Raw genomic sequence first — 23,817 nt, 5'->3', positions numbered from 1 at the left:
AAAAAAAAAAAAAAAAAGATTACAGGCATGAGCCACTGCACCTGGCTGGTCAGATGTTTCTTAAATTTCAATCATTCCAGTAGATGTGAGTGCAATCTCATTATGGTTTTAATTTGCTTTTCCTTAGTGACTAATGGAAGTTTGAACATCTTTCATATACTTATTGGCCATTTAGAAATTCTCTTTGTGAAGAACCTATTCAAGTCTTCTGCCTATTTTTATATTGGATGGTCTTTTTCTTTCTTTTTTTTTTTTTTTTTTCTGAGACAGGGTCTCACCCTGTTGTCCAGGCTGAGCACCATGGTGCTATCATAGCTCACTGCAGCCTCAGCCTCCTGGGCTCAAGACATCCTCCCACTGCAGCCTGGGACTGTAGGCACGTGCCACCACGTCCAGCTAATTTTTGTATGTTTTGTAGAGATGGGGGTCTCACTATATTGTTCAGACTGGTCTTGAACTCCTTAATGCAAGCCATCTTCCCGCCTCAGCCTCCCAAAGTGTTGGGATTACCGACGTGAGCCATCGCACCTGGAAGTCTTTTTCTTACTGATTCTCTGCTCACTCTTTTATTCACTTCTCTGTTCACCTACATTCTCTCTCTCTCATTGGCTACTTCACTCACTCCATTATCTACACTTGCCTCCTTTTATGCCACACACATTTCTTGAGTACCAATCACAGCCACACTGTTTTGTGTCAGGCTTTACACATATTACCTTGTTTTAGATAAATAAACCACTAGAATCCAAACAGTTACCCCATTTCACAGAAGAGGAAGCAGACGCATGGGAAGGTTATGAAGTCTGTCTTCTTGCAGGGACCCCCAGCTGTCACAAATGTGTGTTCCTTTCCCTGCCTTTATTCTTCATGTCTCTCTCTTCTTTTCTTCAGGGAAAGAATATGCCAAGGGAGACAGCCGATACATCCTGTAAGTGTTTGCCTCTGTCAGTGGAGACTGGCATTGGTTTTGGTGGGGTGGTAAGTTACCCTAATGGGGTAACCTGTAGGAAGAGCACACCGATGCCAGTGTCCCCTCATGCTTTCTCCTGCAGGGGTGACAACTTCACAGTGTGCATGGAAACCATCACAGCTTGCTTGTGGGGACCACTCAGCCTGTGGGTGGTGATCGCCTTTCTCCGCCAGCATCCTCTCCGCTTCGTTCTACAGCTTGTGGTCTCTGTGGGTAAGGAGAGGGCACTAGAGGGGCACTGGGCACTAGAGGGGTTGATGGGAATCCACAGACACAGGCGCATCCCTGTGGGTGGGATCTCAATGGTGCCCTTCCAGGGGTGAGTCAGACTGAATGACAAACCTCCTGAGGCTCTGGAACAGCCATGCCCTTCTCTGAGCCTGTACTCTTAGGTGGGGAGGGTTCATTTTTCTTCCTCTTCCTCCTTCTCCATCACAGAGTCTCTTGTGAAGGTTACATGAGGTGGCCCAGGGTGGTAAGAAGCCCCTGGAACCTCCAGGATCAGGACTCTGAGATCCCTTCATGTAAGATTCAGTCATCTTTTTTTAAAATAGGGTCTGGCTCTGTCACCCAGACCAGAGTGCTATGGTGTGATCTGGGCTCACTGCAACTTCCACCTCCCAGGCTCAAGCGATCTTCCTGCCTCAGTCTCCTGAGTAGCTGGGACTACAGGCATGTGCCACCGTGCCTGGCTAATTTTTGTATTTTTAGTAGAGATGGGGTTTCGCCATGTTGCCCAGGCTGGTCTCAAGCTCCTGAGCTCAAGCAATCCTCCTGGCTTGGCCTCCCTAAGTACTGGGATTACAGGCGTGTGCCACTGTTCCCAGCCTCAGTCATCTTGTGTTATTAAATTGTTAGTTTTCTTTAGTTCTAGAGATAGGAGTTATCTTTAGTCCCAGAATCCTAAGCTGTCTTGGATTTGAGGATTTTGAACTTCCTTAAATCTCAAGGTGTGAGCTTTCCTGAGTTCTGAAATTCTTAGCTCTCTGGTGTCTGGAATCTCACTTTTTTGATTTCTCGGATTTTCAGCTCTATGATTTCAGAATACTTAACTCTGAGACCTTGAATGATGACTTGGAAAGTGCCTTGGAATAGAGAATTGGGGAAACTGTTACCTTCCTCACTGGGGCTTCTCTTTCCCCTCCTGCCGCCCACAGGCCAGATCTATGGGGATGTGCTCTACTTCCTGACGGAGCACCGTGATGGATTCCAGCACGGGGAGCTGGGCCACCCTCTCTACTTCTGGTTTTACTTTGTCTTCATGAATGCCCTGTGGCTGGTACTGCCTGGAGTCCTTGTGCTTGATGCTGTGAAGCACCTCACTCATGCCCAGAGCATGCTGGATGCCAAGGCCACAAAAGCCAAGAGCAAGAAGAACTGAGGAGTGGTGGACCGGGCTCGAACACTGGCCGAGGAGGAGCTCTCCGCCTGCCAGAAGAGTCTAGTCCTGCTCCCACAGTTTGGAGGGACAAAGTTAATTGATCTTTCACACTCAGGCTCATGGGTGGGCACAAGAAGGGGAATAAAGGGGCTGTTTGAAGGCACTACTGGGAGCCATTAGGACACAGATACAAGAGAAGCCAGGAGGTCTATGATGGTGACAATTTTTAAAATCAGGAAATAAAAGATCTTGACTCTTAACACTGAGAGATCCTTAATTACTAACCCCAGAGATGCCCTATGACTGACCCCACAGATCCCACCATCATTCACTTATTCCAGACCCCCATCAGCATCATATAGACCTCCCATCTCTGACCTCACAAACCCCTATCACTGACCCTCCTCCCAGACCCCATAACTCACCACACAGACCCTATCACTGGCCCCACAGTCCCCTTGTCTTAACTCAAGCTACCATAACAAAATGCCACAGACTAGGCTTAAACCACAGAAATTTATTTTCTCATAGTTCTGGAGTCCAAGATCAAGGTGTCAGCAAGTTTGACTTCTCCTGAGGCCCCTGTCCATAGCTTACAGGTGGCCACCTTCTCACTGTGTCCTCACATGGTCTCTATGAACTAGCATCCCTGGTGTCTCTGTGTGTCCAAATTTCCTTTATTTATTTTTTTATTTTATTTATTTATTTTTTTTTGAGACAGAGCCTAACTCTGTGCCAGGCTGGAGTGCAGTGGTGTGATCATGGTTCACTGCAGCCTCTACCTCCCAGGCTCCAGCGATCCTCCTGCCTCAGCCTCCTAAGTAGCTGGGACTACAGGTGTGCAGTAGCAAACACGGCTATTTTTTTTTTTATAGAAACGGAGTCTCACTATGTTGCCCAGGCTGGTCTGGAACACCTGGGCTCAAGCAATCCTCCCACCTCAACCTTCCAAGTAACTGGGACAACAGGCACATGCCATTATGCCTAAATTTTTTTTTTTTTTTTTTTTTTTTTGGGACGGAGTTTTGCTCTTGTTGCCCAGGCTAGAGTGCAATGGCACGATCTTGGCTCCACAACCTCCGCCTCCTGAGTTCAAGCGATTCTCCTGCCTCAGCCTCCTGGGTAGCTGGGATTACAGGCATACGCCACCATGCCCGGCTGATTTTGTATTTTTAGTAGAGATGGGGTTTCTCCATGTTGGTCAGACTGGTTGCGAACTCCCAACCTCAGGTGATCTACCCGCCTTGGCCTCCCAAAATGCCAGGATTATGCCCGGCAAGTTTTTTTCAATATTTTGTAGAGACGGCATCTCTCTATGTTGCCCAAGCTGATCTCAAACTCCTAGGCTCAAGTGGTCCTCCCACCTCAGCCTCCCAAGTAGCTGAGACTACAAGTGTGAACTACCATGCTTGGCCCAAATTTTCTTTTATGAGGACACCATTTGACCAGCCTGGGCAACATGGTGAAACCCCATCTCTACAAAAAATTTTTAAAAATTAGCCGGGCATCATGAGGCCACAATGGGAGAATCATCTGAGCTAGGGAGGTGTAGGCTGCAATGAGCCATGATCATGGTGAGACCCTGTCTTAAAAAAAAAAGGGGGGGACGGGAGGGGGTGGGCACCAGTCAGGCACAGTGGCTCATGCCTATAATCCCAGCACTTTGGGAGGCTGACACAAGTGGATCACCTGAGGTCAGGAGTTTGAGACCAACCTGGCCAACATGGTGAAACCCCGTCTCTACTAAAAATACAAAAATTAGCCTGGCATGGTGGCACATGCCTATAATCCCAGCTACTTGGGAGGCTGAGGCAGGAGAATCACTTGAACCCAGGAAGTGGAGGTTGCAGTGAGCCAACATCATGGCACTACTGCACTCCAGTCTGGGCAACAGAGTGAGACTCTGTCTCGAAAAAGGCAGGGGGCACCATTTGTATTGGATTAGGCCCACTCTATGAGCCCCGTTTTAACCACCCCTTTAAAGTCCCTATCTCCAAATATAGTCACATTCTGTGGTATTGGGGGTTAGGGCTTTAACATACGAATTTGGGGAAGACACAGTTCAGTCTATAACATTCTGTTCTCTCTGGCCTCCCAGAATTCATGTCCTTGCATGCAAAATACATTCACCCCCATCCCAGCAGCCCAAAACTCTCTTCTGTTTTTTTGGAGACAGAGTCTTGCTCTGTGGCCCAGGCTGGAGTGCAAAGGCACGATCTCAGGTCACTGCAACCACTGCCTCCTGTGTTCAACTGATTATCCTGCCTCAGCCTCCCAAGTAGCTGGGATTACAGGCATGCACCACCACCCCTGGCTAATTTATGTATTTTTAGTAGAGACAGAGTTTCACTATGTTGACCTGGCTGGTCTTGAACTCCTGGCCTCAGATGATCCGCCCACCTCGGCCTCCCAAAGTGTTGGGATTATAGGCATAAGTCACTGTGCCATAAGCCACTCTGAAAACTTAACTGAGTCTAGCATTAACTTTAAGTCCCAAGTCTTACCTAAATATCATCCAAATCAAGTGTAAATGAGACTGGAGGTATGATTCATCCTGATGCAAAAATTCTCTAGCTGTGAACCCGTGAAACCAGATAAATTATCTGCTTCCAAAATTCAGTGGTAGGACAAGCATAAGCTAGATAGATATTTCCATTCCAAAAAGGAGAAATCAGAAAGAAGAAAGGGATCACAGGCCAGGCATGGTGACTCACGCATGTAATCCCAGCATTTTGGGAGGCTGAGATGGGAGGGTCACTTGAGCCCAGGTATTTGAGACCACCCTGGGCTACATGGTGAAACCCCGTCTCTACAAAAAACTAAAAAATTAGCCAGGTATGGTGGTACACTCCTATAGTCCCAGCTCCTTGGGAGGCTGAGGCGGGAAGATTGATTAAGCCCAGGAGGTAGAGGCTGCAGTGAGCCCTGATCTCACCAGTGCACCCCAGCCTGCGCGATAGAGCGAGACCCTGTCACAGGAGAAAAAACAGGGATCGCAGGTTCCAAATAAGTTTGAAACCGAATAGGGCAAATTCTATTAGATTTTTAAGGCTTGAGAATAATCCGGTTTGGCTCTATGTTCTGTCCTCTGGGCCCACCAGATTGGGGGCCCCACTTTCCTGGTTCACTGGAGAGGTGGTGTCTCTCCCGGAGCCCTGGATGGCAGCCTGGCCCACTGAAACAGAGGAGGCCTCTCTGCCCTCTGGAACTGAGGAGGAGACAGCTCCACCTTTGGGATCATTCTCCCTTTTTCTTGAAGTATAATGCATGTTCACAGCCAGAAAGCTCTGTTGTCGTGTCCTGTTGAATCCCAGAAGTCCTACAGTCTTCTTTCATTTTGTCCCATCTCTGTCCTCTTTAGTCCCAGCTGGCCGTGTTCCTGCTGGTATTACCCATCTCTATTCCTGGCTTGTGCCAAGATGGCTGATTAGGTCAGTGAGTCACACCCATGATCTCTTTGTGGCATGATTGTTTAGCCACACCCTTTGTCTTCTCACCAGAACACATTCTCAGCTTTTGCGGTGGTAGGCTGAGAATTTTTTTATCTTCACATTCGAGTTCCCTTCTGCCTGACAATTTCTTTTTCAATTTCTCTGTCTCCTCTTGCATTCCACTAGAAGCAGCAAAGAGGAAAAGGCCGCATAATACGCTGCTTAGAAATCTCCTTAGCTAAATCTTCCAAGTTCGCCTCCCACAGGTTCTACCTTCCACAAAACACTAGAACACAATTAACCAAGTTCTTTGCCTTCCCTCCATTTTCCAATAACATATTCCTCATTCCCTTCTGAGGCCTCACCAGAAGCACCTTCAACATCCATATTTCTACCAGTAGCCTTCAAGATAATTGTCTTAGTTGTTTGGACTGCTCTGACAAAATACCATAAACTGCATAGCTTATGGGCAACTGATATTTATTTCTCACAGTTCTGAGGTCTGGGAAGTCCAAAATCAAGGTGTTGGCAAATTCAGTGTCGAGTGAGGGCCTGCCTCCTCACAGATGGCCCCTTCCCTCTGTACCCTCACATGGTGGGAGGGTAGAACTCTGGTCCCTTCATCCCTTATAAGGGAATGACCTAATCACCTCCAAAAGGCCCTACCTCCTAATATCATTACACTGGGAATTAGGTTTCAACATAGGAATTGGAGGTGGGAGGGACACAAATATTAAGACCGTAGCAGCAACAGGCTTTTTCTAACATGTACCTCAAAACTCTTTCAGCCTCTACCCATTACCCAGTTCCAAAGCTACTTCCACATTTTTAGGTATTTGTTACAGCAGCACTCCACTTCCCAGGACCAAAATCTGTGTCAGTTTTCTAAGACTGCTGTAACAAAATGCCATAGACCTGGTGGCTTAAACAACAGAAATTTATGTCCTCACAGTTCTAGAGGCGGAAAATCCAAGTTCAAGGTGTCAACCAGTTTAGTGTCCCCTGAGGCCTCTCTCCTTGGCTTGTAGATGGTCACCTTCTCGCCGTGTCCTCACAGTCTTCCCTCTGCCTGTGCATGTCGGTGTCCTAATCTCTTCTTATAGGGACACCAGCCAGATTGGATTGGGACCCATGCTCACCAACCTCATTTTAATTTAATCACCTCTTGAAAGGCCCTATTTTCAAATACAGTCACATTCTGAAGTATTAGGGGTTAGGGCTTCAGCATGAATTTTGGGGAGATACAATTCAGTCAGTAACATCGCTCTGTGCTCACTCCACTCACTCCCCAACTCAGATCTTCCATCACTCACCCCATAGACCCTCATCACATGCCCTGATTACTCAGCCCACAGATCCCCCTGCATTGCTGCCACATGGACCCCACCAACACCCACCCTATAGACTTCCCATCACAAACCCTAAAGATCCTCCATCACTCACCCCGCAGGCCCCATCGTGAACCCTGCATATTCATGTCATTCACCTCACAGAGCCACATTACTCATCCAACAGACTCCACCCCTGGATCATTCAGCTTATTGGCCCCTAATCACTTCACTCACTCTACTGACTCACTCATCACTGACTCCACGGAGCTCTAATCTCTCACCCCACTGACACCCCATTACTAACCCCACAGGTGACTCCCACTCATCTCACAGACCCTCCATCTGTCACACCACAAAGCCCCCTCACCTTACAAGCTAGCACATCAGCACCCCTACAGACCCCCAGTCATTCTTCCACCCCACAGATGCCCCCATCACCCCACAGATCCTCATCAGTCGTCTATAGATTCTTCCATTCCTCAAAGACCTCCTTCACTCCCCCTACAGACTCGCCCCACAGCCCCCATCATTAATCCTACAGAATCCTGTCACTCGCCACTCAATACCCCATCATTCACTCTACAGGCTCCCCATCACCCTACAGACCCCGTCACTACCCCAAAGATCCCTATTATTCAGTTTATTGTCCCCCGATCATACCTTCCAGAGGCCCAATCGCTAACCCCACAGACCCTAATCCTCCCCTGTGTTAGTTGGCTCTGGCTTCCATAACAAAACGCTATAACAAAAAGACCAGGTGGCTTAAACAACAAACTTATTTTCTCACAGTTTGAGAGGCTGGACAGTCCAAGGGCAAGGTGCCATCAGGGTTGGTGTCTGGTGGGGCTTCTCTCCTTGGCTTGCAGATGGCTACCTTCTTGCTGTGTCCTCATGTGGCCCTTTCTCTGTGCACTCATGCCCAGTGTCCCTCTTCTTATAAGGACACCAGTTCTATTGAATCTAACCCTTATAACCTCATTTAACCTTAATTACCTCCTTAAAGGCTCTATTTCAGATATAGTGATATTACATTGAAATATTGGGGGCTGGTCCCCCTGATATTAGGGCTTCAAACCTAATTTCGGTAGGAGGACATCATTCAGTTCATAACACTCCCTATCACTCACCCCACAGATGCCACAGCTCTCACCTCGCAGAGCCCCCAACACTCCTACCGCACACATTCCATCACTCAGCCTCTTGGCTTCTGCTAAACCGCCCCACAGACATCCCATCACTAATTCCACAGAACCCCCATGACTCCTCCCACATACCCCATCAACTCCTAAGATACCCATCACTCTTCCTACCAACACATATTCATTTCATAGATTGTCCATTATTGACCCCACAGAAACCCCATAACTCACCACACAGACCTTGACCCCATCACTCACCCCCACAGGCCCCATCACCCCCAAAATCTTCATTCTGAAGATCCCACAACTCACCCCAGAAGCCCCTTGTCAGTCACCCCACCAACCCCTATCACTGACCCCACAGACCCACCACTCATCCTACAGATGCCCTTTTGCTAACCCTATAAGCATCCCATAACTCACCTTGCAGAACCCATCACTCAACCCACAGAGTCCATCTCTCATCCCACAGACCCCTTATCACTCACACCACCATCCCATCTCTCAACTCATGATCCTCTACCATCCACCATATACACCCCATCACTCACCCACAGATACCATCATTCACCCCTCAGATCCCCATGACTTACCTCATAGTCCACCTATCATGCACCCAGACTCCCATCCACCCCAGAGATCCTCCGTGACTCTCCCCACAGACCTCCTATCATTCACCCAACAGATACCCCTCACTTACTCTACAGACCACCATCACTCATCCTGCAGTCTATCATTACCTTATAGACCCTCCGTCATAAAACAGTTGGGCACTTGAGAAGTTTTGAAGAGATGGAAAATGATAAATAATAAAACCACAGATACCTATAGACTGGCTTCAGGTGACCTGTGTAAGGCTGGGCAGCAGTGGCTCACGCCTGTAATCCCAATACTTTGGGAGGCTGAGGCGAGCAGATCACCTGAGGTCAGGAGTTCAAGACCAGCCCAGCCAACATGGTGAAACCCCATCTGCACTAAAAATACAAAAAAAATTAGCCAGGCGTGGTGCCAGGCACCTGTAATCCCAGCTACTTGGGAGGCTGAAGCAGGAGAATCACTTGAACCCAGGAGGCAGAGGTTGCAGTGAGCCGAGATTACACCATTGCACTCAAGCCTGGGCAACAAGAACAAAACTCTGTCTCAAAAAAAGAGGACCTGTGGACTTCAAATCCTGGCTCTGCTTAGGCCTACAGTATATAGCTCTGGAGAAATGCCTTACCGTTAAGGTCAAAGCCCTGCATGATCTCACTCCATTCTCACCTCGTCTGCTGTCACTCACCTATCATTCACTCTACTTAAAGGCATACTGACCTCCTTGCTCTTCCTCAGACACAACAGGCATAGCCCCAAGTTCCGTCCATTGCACTGCCTACTCTCTGTGTCACTACCTACTTTGACCTTGAGCTTGTTTCTTCCTGGCTTTCAGTACTCTAATCTGTAGAATGCTTAGAATAATAACACCTACCTGCTATGGTTCGAACGTTTCTGCCCTCCAAAACTCATGTTGAAACTAAATCTCTATTTTAACAGTATTAAGGAGGTGGGAAATCCGACTACGGTATTTGAGAGATGGGACCTTGAGAGGTAATTAGGATTAGATTAGATGAGGTCATAAGGGTGGGGCATTAGTGGTTTTCTAAGAGGAGAAACAGATCTGAGCTAGCAAGGTCAGCCCCCTCACCATGTGATGCCCTGCTCTGCCTCGCCACTCCACAGAGAGGCCCCACCAGCAGAAGGGCCTCACCAGATGTGACCCCTTGACCATGGACTTCCCAGCCTCCAGAACTGTAAGAAATTCATTTCTTTTCTTTCTTTCTTTCTTTTTTTTTTTTTTTTTTTTTGTTGTTGTTGTTGTTTTTAGAGACAGGGTCTCACTCTGTCACCCAGACTGGAGTGTAGTGGTGTGATCACAGCTCACTGCAGCCTCAAACTTCTGGGCATAAGCAATCCTCCTGCCTCAGCCTCCTAAGTAGCTAGGACTACAGGCATACTGCCACGCTCAGCTAATTTTTAAAATTTTTTGTAGAGACAGGGTCTTGCTATGTTGCCGAGGCTGGTCTTGAACAGGCCTCAAAGCAATCCTCCCACCTCAGCGTCCCAAATTTCTTTATAAATTACCCAGTCTTGGGTATTTGGTTACAGCAATAGAAAAATGGACTAAGATACTACCTCATAGGGTTTTTATGCAGATTATAAGAATTAATTTATGTAGACTGCCTAGCATACACTTTGTATTTGTTGAATGGAAGAATGAATAAACAAAAAAGAAAGTTCTCCCCAGAACTATGGGAAGGACCTCCTTTTTGATATTCTTGCTTCCAGTATCTTTCCATCCAAGGCTCTCCCCAGGACCAAGACCGAGGCATCTGACCACATCATACCCCTGTCTAAACCTTTGCCCCAGTGCCCTCAGGATCGATTCCAAACTCCAGGCTAATGGTTTGCACATCCCACCCTATGATAAATGAAAAGCAGACTCTTACTCCTTGTCTCTATCAGAAAATCCAGCAGTGCTATAGGTGATTTTGACTCTAAGCACATGGGGCAAGAGAGACATGCCAATAATCCTTTTCTGGCTTTCAGAGAAAATCCCCATTATTTATACCTTCTAAAAGTAGAGATATCTATCTAATATTAATACCAAGGCAACATGTTATCTTAAAAGACACCAAAATAGAATTGTAGACTTGCCTAAAAAGTTAACCTTGAGGGTTGCATCCATATGACACGGACACAATAGTTGGAGTGCTAGTATCTTACAAGACTCCTTTGTTGGAAATTAACATTTGTAAGTGCAGCCTGTATTTTGTCCAGACCGCACGGATGTTGTGCCATTAAGTGGGAAGACTGCCTTTTTGCATTTTGCCATACATAAAGTTTCTCAGAAAAGTCTAAGATATATTTAATAATTCAGCCAATATCTAGTAGACATACACTGTTTAAGAGCAGGACCAACCTTAACATGTTGTGGGCTTTTTTTTTTTTTTTTTTGAATCAGGGTCTCACTCTGTCACCCAGGCTGGAGTGTAGTGGTGTGATCACAGCTCCATTGCAGCTTGGACCTCCCAGGCTCAAGCAATCCTCTCACCTCAGCCTCCCGAACACTAGGAGCACAGGTACGCACCCACGCCCAGCTAATTTTTTTTTTTTTTTTTTAATTTCGTAGGGACAGGGTCTTCCTGTGTTGCCCAGGCTGGTCTCGAACTCCCCAGCTCGAGCAATCCTCCCACCTCGGCCTCCCAAAATGCTGAGATTACAAGTGTGAGCCACTGTGCCTGACTCAGTTTATTTTTAAAATTTTTTCTTCATTTATTATTGGCTTCTTGCATTCATTGTTTTGAGCACTAACTATGTGCTCAGCACATTGCTAAGCCTTTTGCATGCTCTGCTGGGCATTCCCCATTTGCTCTTCCAGATCCGTTATCCACCCTGCTCTGGGACCCCAGAAAGCTGATCTTTTACAGATGGTATCATTTGGGCTCCATTGGTTGGTTTGTAGTTGAGCCTGGCCACTTCTCTTTCAATGGGTCCCTGGCAGTCAGTACCAACATTTTAGTCAGGTTTCAAATAAATCTCTAGACCAAGCTGGACAGAGGGCTCTTCCAATGATTCAGTGATTCTCCAAGATCTGAGAATGTGAAACTTGGAAAAGGGACATAAAGACCAGGGATCCTTTGAACTGGTTCAATAATGGCAGAGCTTTAGAGATATGCTTCTGAGCTCCCTGGGTCTGTCTCGCTTTCTGCCTTCTGAAGTCTTGATTGTTAACTTCTTCCTGGGTTTCAGTTAGAAGCATTAGTGTCCTTCCTGGAGTTGAATTACCTGGAAGTTTGCCTCCTAGTTGTATACACTTGGGAAAATATGATCTCGTCAAGTTTCAGACAAAGGCAAACCAAAAGCTAGAACTCCAAAGAGCATAAAAGTTTTTTTGGGGGGTAAATTATTTAATGAAGTATAACATTCATACAGGAAGTACAAAAATCATCAGTGTACAAAATCTCTATGAATTTTCACAATGTGTAAACCATTTTCCTGTTTTTTGTCTGACCTTACTAAGTCAGGATGTAAATTATTAATTTTTGTTTGAGACAGGGCTTTGCCCTGTGGTGCAGGTTAGGGCAGTGGTGTGAGCAGGGCTCACTGCAGCCTTGACTTCCTGGGCTCAGCTATCCTGCTGCTTCAGCCTCCCGAGTAGCTGGGACTGCAGGTGTGCGCCACCACGTCCAGCTAATTGTTTAATTTTTTGTTAAGAGACAGAGTCTCGCTGTCTAGAACTCCTGGGCTCAAGAGATCTGCCCGCCTCGGCCTCCCAAAGTGCTGAGACGTGAGCCACTGCACCCTGCTGAGTATATTTTTTAAAACACTTTAACCAGGGGCTGTGGCTCACACCTGTAATCCCAACACTTTGGGAGGTCAAGATGGGCGGATCACCTGAGGTCAGGAGTTCGAGACTAGCCTGGGCAACAAGACTAAACCCTCTCTCTACAAGATACACGAAAATTGGCTGTGCGTGGTAGCGCGCTCCTGTAGTCCCAGCTCTCGGGAGGCTAAGGCAGGAGGATAGCTTGATCATAGCTCACTTTGAGGCTGCAGTGAGCTGTGATCGCGCCATTGCACTACAGCCTAGGTGACAGAGCGAGACCCTGCCTTAAAAAAAAAAAAAAGGATTTCTTTCCCGTTCAGTGGATTCATACGAAGCGAGGGCCAATTTGAAATAGATGACATCATCTGTTAGCAGAGGCGTGAGGCAACTTGAGGCGGGGTATGGGGCCTGACGTCATCACGCAGCCCCTTCCTTTCCCCGCCCACTTCTCTTGGCGAACGAGGTGTCAGTATAACACCTCTATGAATCCGGAAGTAGGCTGTCAAAACAACCAAACCACGGGGCTGGGGGAGGCGGGGCCTCAGTAGGCGTCCGCACGCTCGCTGAAATAAAGCAAAATGCCCGACTTTTGGGGGCGGGGCTCCTGGCAACAGCATCTAGGCGCAGGCGCAGAGGCGACCTCCAGGCAGGGCCAGGTGGGAGGGACGGTGGGGGGGTAGGGTCGCGCAGAGCCCTCTGCGCCTGCGCCCCGGCACGAGGTGGGGCGGCGGGCGTCAGTACAGTAGAGTGTGCGCCGGGTTGGGGGGCAACGGTCAACCGTCACCCTGAGACGGGCGGCGGCGGGATGGCCACAGCCTCCGGGGCTTCGGATTTGTCTGGCTCCGGAGCGCCCCCGCCCGGCGTGGGAGCTCAGGCGGCGGCGGCCGCTGAGGAGGAGGAGCGAGAGGTGGTGCGGGTCCGAGTCAAGGTGAGGCTGGCGGGTGAGTCGGCCCAGGCGCCGAGGCATCCCAGGGGAGGGGGAGGCGGTGGCTGTCGTAGGATGGAGGGCGGGACCTGAGATTTGGGACAAAACCTGAGCGGCGAAGCTTGAGGGCCAAGTGATGGTGGCGAGGGGGAGGGAGGGCCTGAGAGCCTGGGAGCGTTAGCGACGTACCTTGGGGCGTGGGACTGAAAATGGAGAGACGGGGGTCTATGGGATAAATGGGTGGAGCTTATAGACAAAGGGGAGGGGCTATGGGCTGGAGGAGGGGCCGCAGTAGTTGAGGGTGGGGCTCTGAGGAATGAGAAGGTGCTGGCTCTGGAGTCAGTCAACCCGTATGTGTGGAGAGTGCACTCATGTGCAAGTTCCCACTTTGATGAACTGACAGGCTCGTGGGTGGAGACAACTAAAGAAATGAGATGCTTCGGATACTCAAATAATGAAAAAGGTTATGCAACAGGGAGTCACTTTAGCCGAGGTTGTACAGGGAAATCCCCAGAGGAGGTACTGAAGGAGCAGAGACCCGAATAAAAGGAGTTAGCCATGTGCATATTAGAAGGGAAGAGTATTCTAGGCAGAAGGAATAGCAAGGGCAAAGGCTAGAGGATGGGAATGGGCCTGGCATGTTCCCGTAGGTTCCTGATTGCTGGAGTGGAGAGAATGAGGGGAAGAGTGGTAGGAGGTGAATCAGAGTGCTAAGACAGAGGCAGATCGCCAAGGGCCTTTGGTGTATATGCTGAGGAAGAACGCTGTTGCCATAGTTCCGTAAACAATGATGGTGGCTCCAACCAACCAGTGGCACTGGCAGTGATAAGAGGGTCCACACATCACTTCAGTGTAATAAAGCTCTAAGGTAGAAGTTTGACATTCAGAAAAAAAGATGCCTGAGCTGGGAGTGAACCACGTGAAGAAAGTGGGAGGGATGTTCCAGACAGGGGATCAGCACAATCAATGGCCTGGAGTCAGGATGGTTTCAAGGTAACTTCTAACAGTTTGGTACTACCAGAGTATAAAGTTCAAAAAACCTGGTGAGAGGCTGGCTGGGGCCCCATAGGCCCGCTTGTTGGGACTCTAGGGTTGCCATTGAAGAGATTTAAGCAGGAGAGTGTTGTAGGTAGATGTGCTAGATTGGTTACAGCATCATAGAGGACTGATTTAACAGGAGCCAGACTGGATATGGTGATTTTGGCAACCACAGTTGAAGGGATATAGAGGAAGGATTGGGGGCCTGAACCCTTGCAGTAGCCTCCCCCTCACTGGACCCTGTGGTCCAGAACACCTGCCTTGATCTGGCCCCTGGCACCTCTCTGACTTTGCCTTCTACCACTCTGCACCTCACTCTTCAGCATGGTGATGAGGCCCCTGGTGGCCTACCCCATGTCTTCTCTCCCCAGAAATGTGAGAGCTTCTTACCGCCAGAGTTCCGCTCTTTTGCTGTAGATCCCCAGATCACCTCGCTCGACGTGTTGCAGCACATCCTCATCCGAGCCTTTGATTTGAGTGGGTGAGTGGGAAGATGCTGGGGACTGGCCAGTGGGCCACCCACCTCTACAGTGGTTATCTAGCCTTTGTTTGTTTGGTAGGGTTTGTGTTTATTTTACTACTACAAATAATCCCACAGTGAACAGCCACGTATGCATGTCTTGGAGTACAGCAGTCTACTTTTATCTGTGGTTTTGCTTTCTGCAGTTTCAGTTACCCATGGTCAACCTCAGTCTGCAAATATTACATACAATAAGATATTTTGAGAGAGAGAGAGACCACATTCACATTACTTTTATTACAGTTTACAGATAGTCCCCAACTTACAATAACTGGACTTAGGATTTTTCAACTTTACAATGGTGCAAAAGCGATACGCATTTGGTAGAGACTGTACTGCAAGCCATTTTACTTTTCACTTTCAGTACAGTGTTCAATAAATTATGTGAAATATTCAACACTATTATAAAGTAGGCTCTGTGTTAGATGAGTTTGCCCAACTGTAGGCTAATGTGAGTGTTCTGAGCACGTTTAACGAAGGCTAGGCTAACCTGTGATGTTTGGTAGGTTAGGTGTGTTAAATGCATTTTTCTTTTTTTTTTCTTTTCTTTTTTTTTTTGAGACAGAGTCTCACTGTCACCCAGGCTGGAGTGCAGTGACATCTCCCGGGTTCAAGTGATTCTCCTGTCGCAGCCTCTCAAGTAGCTGGGACTATAGGCGTGCACCACTATGCCGGGATAACTTTTTTTTTTTTAGACGAAGTTTTGCTCTTATCCCCTGGACTGCAGTGCAATGGCACAATCTCGGCTCACTGCTACCTCCACTTCCTGGGTTCAAGTGATTATCCTGCCTCAGCCTCCCAAGTAGCTGGGATTACAGGCACGCACCACCATGCCTGGCTAATTTTTGTATTTTTAGTAGAGAGAAGGTTTCACCATGTTGGTCAGGCTAGTCTCGAACACCTGACCTCAAGTTTTCTGTCCGCCTTGGCCTCCCAAAGTGCTAGGATTACAGGTGTGAGCCACCACTCCCAGCCCCGGATAGTTTTTTGATCTTCTCTTTTTTTTTTGAGACAGAGTCTCACTCTGTCACCCAGGTTGGAGTGCAGTGCCCAATCTTGGCTTACTGCAGCCTCTGCCTCCCAGGTTCAAGGGATTCTCATGCCTCAGCCTCCCGAGTAGCTGGGATTACAGGTGTGTGCCACCACACTCAGCTAATTTTCATCATATTGGTCAGACTGGTCTCGAACTCCTGACCTCAAGGGATCTGCCCAGCTCGGCCTCCCAAAGTGTTGGGATTACAGGCGCATGAGCCTCTGCACCCGGCCAATTTTTGTATATTTAGTAGAGACAGGGTTTCGCCATGTTGCCTAGGGCAGTCTCAAACTCCTGAGCTCAAGCAATCTGCCCGTCTCAGCCTCCCAAAGTGCTGGGATTACAGGTGAGGCACTGCGCCCAGCCAAATGCATTGTCAACTTACAGTATTTCCAACTTATGAACTTATGATGAGTTTATTGGTACATAATCCTGTCATAGTCAAGAAGCATCTGTATTGTCATAATTGTTCTATTATTGTTCATCTCTTACTGTGCCTAATTTATCAATTAAACTTTTTCATAGGTATGTATGTATATGAAAAAAAAAAAACATAGTATATGTAGGTCTTGGTACTATCTGCAGTTTCAGGCATCCACTGGGGGGTCTTGGAATATATCCCCTGTAGATAAAGAGGGAGTAATGTATTTGGAAACATCCAGTCATGGGATAAATTCCTAGCAGTGGTATTGTCAGGAAAAAGGGTATTTGCATTTTAATTTTTTTTTTTTTTTTTAGTCAGAGTCTCACTGTGTCGCCCAGGCTGGAGTGCAGTGGTGCGATCTCAGCTCATTGCAACCTCCACCTCCTGGGTTCAAGCGATTCTCCTGCCTCAGCCTCCTGAGTAGCGCCACCATGCCTGGCTAATTTTTGTGTTTTTAATAGAGATGGGGTTTCACCGTGTTGGGCAGGATCATCTCCATCTCCTGACCTTGTGATCCACCCGCCTCGGCCTCCCAAAGTGCTGGAATTACAGGCGTGAGTCACCGTGCCTGGCCTGCTTTTTAAACTTTTAATGGGTGTTTCCAAAATGCTCTCCAGACAGGTTTTATCAGTTTATGATCTCATCAGCACCACATAAATGCCTGTTTCCCTCACACCCTCACAAACACTGGTTACTGTATAACTGCAAAATTTGCTAATCTGATAACTGAAAAGTGGTGTTTTTGGGGGCAGATGTGATAGTCATTTTGTTGTGGTGCTGGTTTTGGAGGAATACATGCACATGGTAAGAAATTCAAACAGTACAAAATTGTTGGGTATTTAGGATGTTTCCATGGTTACGGTGAGCATCACGCAACAAACTACATAGTTGCACAAGTATAGCTGAATAATAAATTCTTAGTTGTTATTAGAGTTTCTTACATAAACATTTTTGTTGTGAAAAATAACAAACACAGATTGCTTTATTTTTTTTTTTTTTATGTAGTAAGAAGGCTGCTTTCTTCCCACTTCTGTTCCTCATCTACCCCAGAGGGAACCAAATTTTTTTTGGTTTTTTTTTTTTTTTTTTGAGATGGAGTCTTGCTCTGTCACCCAGGCTGGAGTGCAATGCCACAATCTTGGCTCACTGCAACCTCCACCTCCCAGGTTCAAGTGATTCTCCTGCCTCAGCCTCCTGAGTAGCTGGGATTAAAGGCACCTGCCACACACCCAGCTAATTTTTTGTATTTTTAGTGCAGAAGGGGTTTCACCATGTTGGCCAGACCAGTCTCGAACTCCTGACCTCAGGTGATCCGCCCACCTCAGCCTCCCAAAGTGTGGAGATTATAGGCATGAGCCACTGCACCCGGCCAACATTTTACCAGTTTCCAATGTGACCTCCAGATACAAGCAGGTATGTACCTGCTTGTATGTGTTGGTGTAACAAAGTGGGTATAAATGACCTGATCTCAGGCTGCCCATAATCCTTGGCACAGTACCTTGCACATAGTAGGAAGTTGTTTTCAACACCTTCTATATTACCCTCCTTGTTTTGGAAACTGTCCCTGAGGCCTCCAGGGCATCAGGGGCCCTGAGAGCTCCCTCATATCCCCTGTCCAGGAAGAAGAACTTTGGCATCAGCTACCTGGGCCGGGACCGGCTAGGACAGGAAGTTTACCTCTCACTCCTATCTGACTGGGACCTCAGCACAGCCTTTGCCACTGCCTCCAAACCCTACCTGCAATTGCGTGTAGATATTCGGCCCTCGGAGGACAGTGAGTACCCAGTGCCCCCGGGAGCACTGCTCTGGGACCCCTTTACCCCATAGGGTGATGCCACCCCTCACAATACACTCCCTCATGGTGGGATGGGTAGCAAGGTGTCCTAGCTGTAGATCCTGGCTCAACCACTAGGCCTCAATTTCTTCACTTGTAAAGAGAAAATTGTATCTTAGAACCATTGCGAGGCCTTGTATCTTAGAACCATTGTGAGGGGAAATTCACATAAAATGCCTGGAATGGTGCATGACTGCATAATGAAGGCTCAGAAAGTATTATCTCTAATAATGATAATTCTATTGTATTATACTATTGTAACATATAACCTAGTCATGTATGTAATAATTATATATAATGCAGATTTATAATGTAGTATAACGGTATAGCTTTAGCATTATGTATTTCAGTTATAATACCAAAATGTAACAATGCATATTATAATAATGCTAGTTGTGCTTATTCATTCACTCATTCTGCACCCGTATTCATTTGTTTGTATTCTTGCTCACTCATTCATTTGTTCCCTTGACCTCTCAGCCACTTTTTCTCTTCTCATCTTTGTTCCTCCACTCTTGCCTATTCTGGTCCCTGCGAGCACACAGATAAATTAGGACATGGTCTCAAAATTTGATTACAGAGCATACATTAGATAATTGTATTGTATCAGTATTAAATTTCCTGGGTGTGTGTGTTAGTCGTTTTGTGCTACTATAAGAGAATACCGCAGACTGAGGAATTTGTAAAGAAGAGAAATTTATTTCTCACAGTTTTGGAGACTGGGAAGTCCAAGATGAAGGTGCAGGCAGGTTGTGTGTCTGGTGAGGGCTTTCTTGCTGCATCATCACATGACAGAAGAACAGAAGAGAGTGAACCCACACCCTCAACATCTTTATAAGAGCCCTAATCTGCTGGGCGTGGTGGCTCACACCTGTAATCCCAGCACTTTGAGAGGCTGAGGCAGGCAGATCACCTGAAGTCACGAGTTCGAGACCATCCTAGCCAACATGGTGACACCCCATCTCTTCTAAAAAAAATACAAAAATTAGCCGGGTGTAGTGGCGCATGCCTATAATCCCAGCTACTTGGGAAGCTGAGGCATGAGAATCGCTTGAACCCCAAAAGCAGAGGTTGCAGTGAGCCAAGATCTTGCCACTGCACTCCAGCCTGGGTGACAGAGCAAGACTTCATCTCAAAAAAAAAAAAAGGCCGAGTGCGGTGGCTCACGCCTGTAATCCCAGCACTTTGGGAGGCCGAGGCAGGCAGATCACGAGGTCAGATCAAGACCACCCTGGCTAACACGGTGAAACCCTGTCTTTACTAAAAATACAAAAAAAATAGCCAGATGTGGTGGTGGGCACCTGTAGTCCCAGCTACTCGGGAGGCTGAGGCAGGAGAATGGCATGAACCTGGGAGGCGGAGCTTGCAGTGAGCCGAGATCATGCCACTGCACTCCAGCCTGGGCGACAGAGCGAGACTCTATCTCAAAAAAGTAAATAAAAATAAAAAATAAGAAAAAGAGTCCTAATCCCATCTATGAGAGCACTACCCTCATGACTTAATCACCTCTTAAAGGCCCCCACCTCTTAATATGATCACATTGGTAATTACATTGCAACACATGAATTTGGGAGGACACATTCAAACCATAGCAGTGTGGTACTGGTATCATATCTATTGAAGGAAAATATCCTTGTTCTTGGGAAAAACACAGTTAAGTATGAAGGGATAAAATGTCATGATGTCTGCAAATAACTTGGCAAAAATAATGTGTTTATATACAGAGAGAGTGAGATAAAGCAAATGTGGCCCAAAAAAAAATGTTAATAGAGGATCTAGATGAAGTATGTATGGGTGTTCAGGGTATTCTTTTAATGTTATTGTAGGTTTGAAATTGTTTTAAATAGTTGTGGAGTGGAAGATGTGGTTCCCAGCCTCAGGAAACTCACGTGCCCATTTGGGATGATTTGGGCACTTTATTGATGTCGTTATAACATAAATAGCTAATGTGTATTGAACACTTAGGGCCATTCTGTGCACATAATATTTTTTCATTGAATTGTCAAAATAATCCTATAGAATAGGGACAATCATTTTCCCCATATTATAGATGAGGAAACTGAGGCTCAGAGAGGTGACAGGACTCATCCCAGCCATACAGACAGTAAGTTGAAGAGCAAGATTTGAACCCAGGCAGTGACTGAACTGGCTCCAGAGTCCTTGTTCTTAACCATTTAACTCTACAATATTTTGGACTTGTTAAAACTGGCAGCTTTGTAAAAAAGAGAGGAGAGAGAGAAACAAGAGTCAGAGGGAAAGATAGTGACAGAGATGGGCAGGAAGCCAAATAGGAAAAGATAGGTAGCCAGACACACCAGAACCTCTGTCACTGAGTAGCCATATGTGCTTATGTCAGTCACTTAATTCCTTGGGCCTTGTTTTCCTCACCTGTAAAAGAGACACAGTAGCACTATTTCAGGAAAAAAATCAAATCTGCATGGCTACAAAACATGTGGAGAAAACCCCAAGTGCATGAGAACTGGGACGAATGCCAATAAAGCAGAGAGACAGAAAGGCACCCAGCAGTCTGGCAGGAATACATCTTTAAAAGGTTATCGCTGTGGCTCACGCCTGTAATCCCAGCACTTTGGGAGGCCAAGGCAGGTGGATCACCTGAGGTCAGGAGTTCAAGACCAGTCTGGCCAAATATGGTGAAACTCTGTCTCTACTAAAAATACAAAAATTAGCCGGGCGTGGTAGTGGGCACCTGTAATCCCAGCTACTAGGGAGGCTGAGGCAGGAGAATCGCTTGAGCCTGGGAGGCGGAGGTTGCAGTGAACCGAGCTCGTGCCATTGCACTCCAGCCTGGGTGACAGAACTAGACTCCGTCTCAAAAAAAAAAAAAGAAAAAAAAAGAAGCCCTCTGTCTTATTTACCAAATTCCTGCACATACATGGGTCTGTTTCTGAATTCCTGATTCTCTTACTTTGATCTATTTATTAAATTCTAAACCAATTCTATGTTGTTTTAATCATTATAGTTTTTTGTTTGTTTGTTTTGTTTTTTGTTTTTGAGACAGGGTCTCACTCTGTCATCCTTGCTGGAGTGCAGTGGCCCAATCTCAGCTCACTGCAGCCTCCGCCTCCCAAGCTCAAGCAATCGTCCCACGTCAGCCTCCTGAGTAGCTGGGACTGCAGACACATGCCACCATGCCCAACTAATGTTTGTATTTTTTGTAGAAACAAGGTTTTGCCATGTTGCCCAAGCTGGTCTTGAACTCCTGGGCTCAAGCAATCTGCCCGCCTCAGCCTCCCGAAGTGCTGGGATTATAAGCAAGAGCCACCACACCCAGCCTTAATCATTATAGTTTTATGATATGTTTTCATGGTTTCCTTTTTAAAAACTTTTCTTGAATATTCATGTTTACTTACTGTTCTTTTTATTTAATAAATTAGCTTATTATTCCATTAAAATCCTGATGGGAATTTGATTAGAGTCATATTTTTAAGAGAAACTAATCTTTACCCAGTAAATACATTCTTATTAAAAATAAAAGCATTTTAAATAAGGGTGAAGTCTCCTGGGAACACTATGCCTAATCTCAGTCCCCTACCCTACCCTTTTTGCCCTGAGGGAATCGGTTTGATGTATAACCGTGCATGTCCTTTACTTATTTACACTCCCTACACACACATTTATCCATGTATGTGAGTATATTCATATTTGTGTGTCTATACACACAAATGGTATGTGTTTAACATAAGTGGTATTCTACACATTAATATGTAAGTGTCCAATATATGGAGCGATCATTAGACATATTAATGGCATTCTCGTGATCATTTTCACAGCTGTGAAAGCAACAGACATGTTGGGACTGTTTGGATGGCCTAGTCCCTCTTTCTGGGAAAAAGCCAGTTTCTGTCACCTCTACAGTTGGGAGATTACAAAGCCTAGACCTTTGACCAATTTGTACCTTTCCAGTATGAATCTTTTTTTTTTTTTTTTTGAGACGCTCTTTGTCACCCAGGCTGGAATTCAGTGACACAAATATGGCTCACTGCAGTCTTGAGCTCAAGCTCTCCTGCCTCAGCCTTTCAAGTAGCTGGGACTACAGGCATGCACCACCATGCCCAGCTAATTTTTGTATTTTTTGTAGAGACATGGTTTTGCCATGTTGGCCAGGCTGGTCTCAAACTTCTGACCTCAAGTGATCCACCCACCTCAGCCTCTCAAAGTGTTTGGATTACAGGCGGGAGCCCCCGCACCCAGCCACCAGCCTCCTTTCTATCATATGTACTGCAAATGTTTTTCCCAGTTGATCTTTTGTTTTTTGGCTTTGCTTATGGGATGGATCTGTTTTGTCCTATCAAAATTAAACATTTGATTGCACACCTATACACATATCTATCTTTTTCTTTATGATTTCTGAGTTTCTCCTTTTTATTGCAGGCGTGGGGACAGAGTTTCGCTCTTATTGCCCAGGCTGGAGTGCAATGGTGCAATCTCAGCTCACTGCAACCTCTACTTCCTGGGTTCAAGTTATTTTCCTGCCTCAGCCTCCCAAGTAGCTGGGATTACAGGCATGTGCCACTACACCTGGCTACTTTTGTATTTTTAGTAGAGATGGGGTTTCACCATGTTGGTCAGGCTAGTATCAAACTCCTGACCTCAAGTGATTCACCTGCCTGGGCCTCCCAAAGTGGTGGGATTACAGGCGTGAGCCACTGCGCCTGGCTGAGTTTCTCCTTTTACTTTGGAACATGTTCCCCATCCATAAGCTTATACAAATATTCTGTATTTTCTTCTATGCTTATTGTTTTCTCTTTTACATATAAATATTTTTCTCTGTCAGCATTGTGACAAGCAGAACTGGCTTTAAAAAAATCAAGATAGTCAATTATGCCAGCATCATTTATTTTTTTAATTTAATTTTTTTTTTAGATGAAGTTTCACTCTTACTGCCCAGGCAGGAGTGCAATTGCACAATTTCAGCTCACTGCAACCTCTGTCTCCTGTGTTCAAGCAATTCTCCTGCCTCAGCCTCCCAAATAGCTGGGATTACAGGCGCCCGCCATCATGCCCGGCTAATTTTTATATTTTTAGTAGAGATGAGGTTTTGCCATGTTGGCCAGATTGGTCTCGAACTCATGACCTCAGGTGATCCACCTGTTTCAGCCTCCCAAAGTGCTGGGAGTACAGGCATGAGCCACTGCGCCTGGCCTGCCAGCATCATTTATTAAATAATCACCTTTTCTGCAGTGATTCGAAATGCCACATTTGTTGCATATTCAGTTCCCATATATACATGCTTGGATTTATTTCTAGGCTTTCTATTGCATTCTACCAACAGGCTCTATTTGTCTACTGCTATGCTAACACCATGTTATTTTTATGACAGTGGTTTTGTGGTCAATTTTAATAAGCTTTTGCCATCCTCCCACTGTTCTTTGTCTTAGCTATTCTTTTTTTTTTTTTTTTTTTTTTT

At 46.4% G+C, this 23,817-nt stretch overlaps 2 protein-coding genes across 5 annotated transcripts in view; both read left to right on the top strand.

The window, feature by feature from the left end:
• The window catches only part of EBP (emopamil binding protein (sterol isomerase)), a 10,461-nt gene extending 7,853 nt beyond the window's left edge, over positions 1 to 2,608 (top strand). For all 4 annotated transcript variants that reach the window (XM_011991427.1, XM_011991426.1, XM_011991428.1 and 1 more), the window contains 3 exons: positions 892 to 928; positions 1,053 to 1,183; positions 2,128 to 2,608. In XM_011991427.1, coding sequence (XP_011846817.1) covers positions 892 to 928; positions 1,053 to 1,183; positions 2,128 to 2,351 — 392 coding nt within the window. In that variant the 3' untranslated portion in view covers positions 2,352 to 2,608. The remainder of the gene's footprint in view (positions 1 to 891; positions 929 to 1,052; positions 1,184 to 2,127) is intronic.
• Positions 2,609 to 13,164: 10,556 nt separating this feature from the next.
• The window catches only part of TBC1D25 (TBC1 domain family, member 25), a 25,897-nt gene continuing 15,244 nt past the window's right edge, over positions 13,165 to 23,817 (top strand). Inside the window, exons 1-3 of the mRNA XM_011991419.1 lie at positions 13,165 to 13,543; positions 14,950 to 15,059; positions 18,175 to 18,329. Of these exons, the coding sequence (XP_011846809.1) occupies positions 13,421 to 13,543; positions 14,950 to 15,059; positions 18,175 to 18,329 (388 nt within the window). The 5' untranslated portion in view covers positions 13,165 to 13,420. The remainder of the gene's footprint in view (positions 13,544 to 14,949; positions 15,060 to 18,174; positions 18,330 to 23,817) is intronic.

This window comes from Mandrillus leucophaeus, unplaced genomic scaffold (genome assembly GCF_000951045.1).
Source record: "Mandrillus leucophaeus isolate KB7577 unplaced genomic scaffold, Mleu.le_1.0 Scaffold395, whole genome shotgun sequence".
NCBI classification, from domain to species: Eukaryota; Metazoa; Chordata; class Mammalia; order Primates; family Cercopithecidae; genus Mandrillus; species Mandrillus leucophaeus.
Note: the sequence above shows the minus strand (reverse complement) of the source record. Positions and strands in the feature narration are given on the sequence as shown.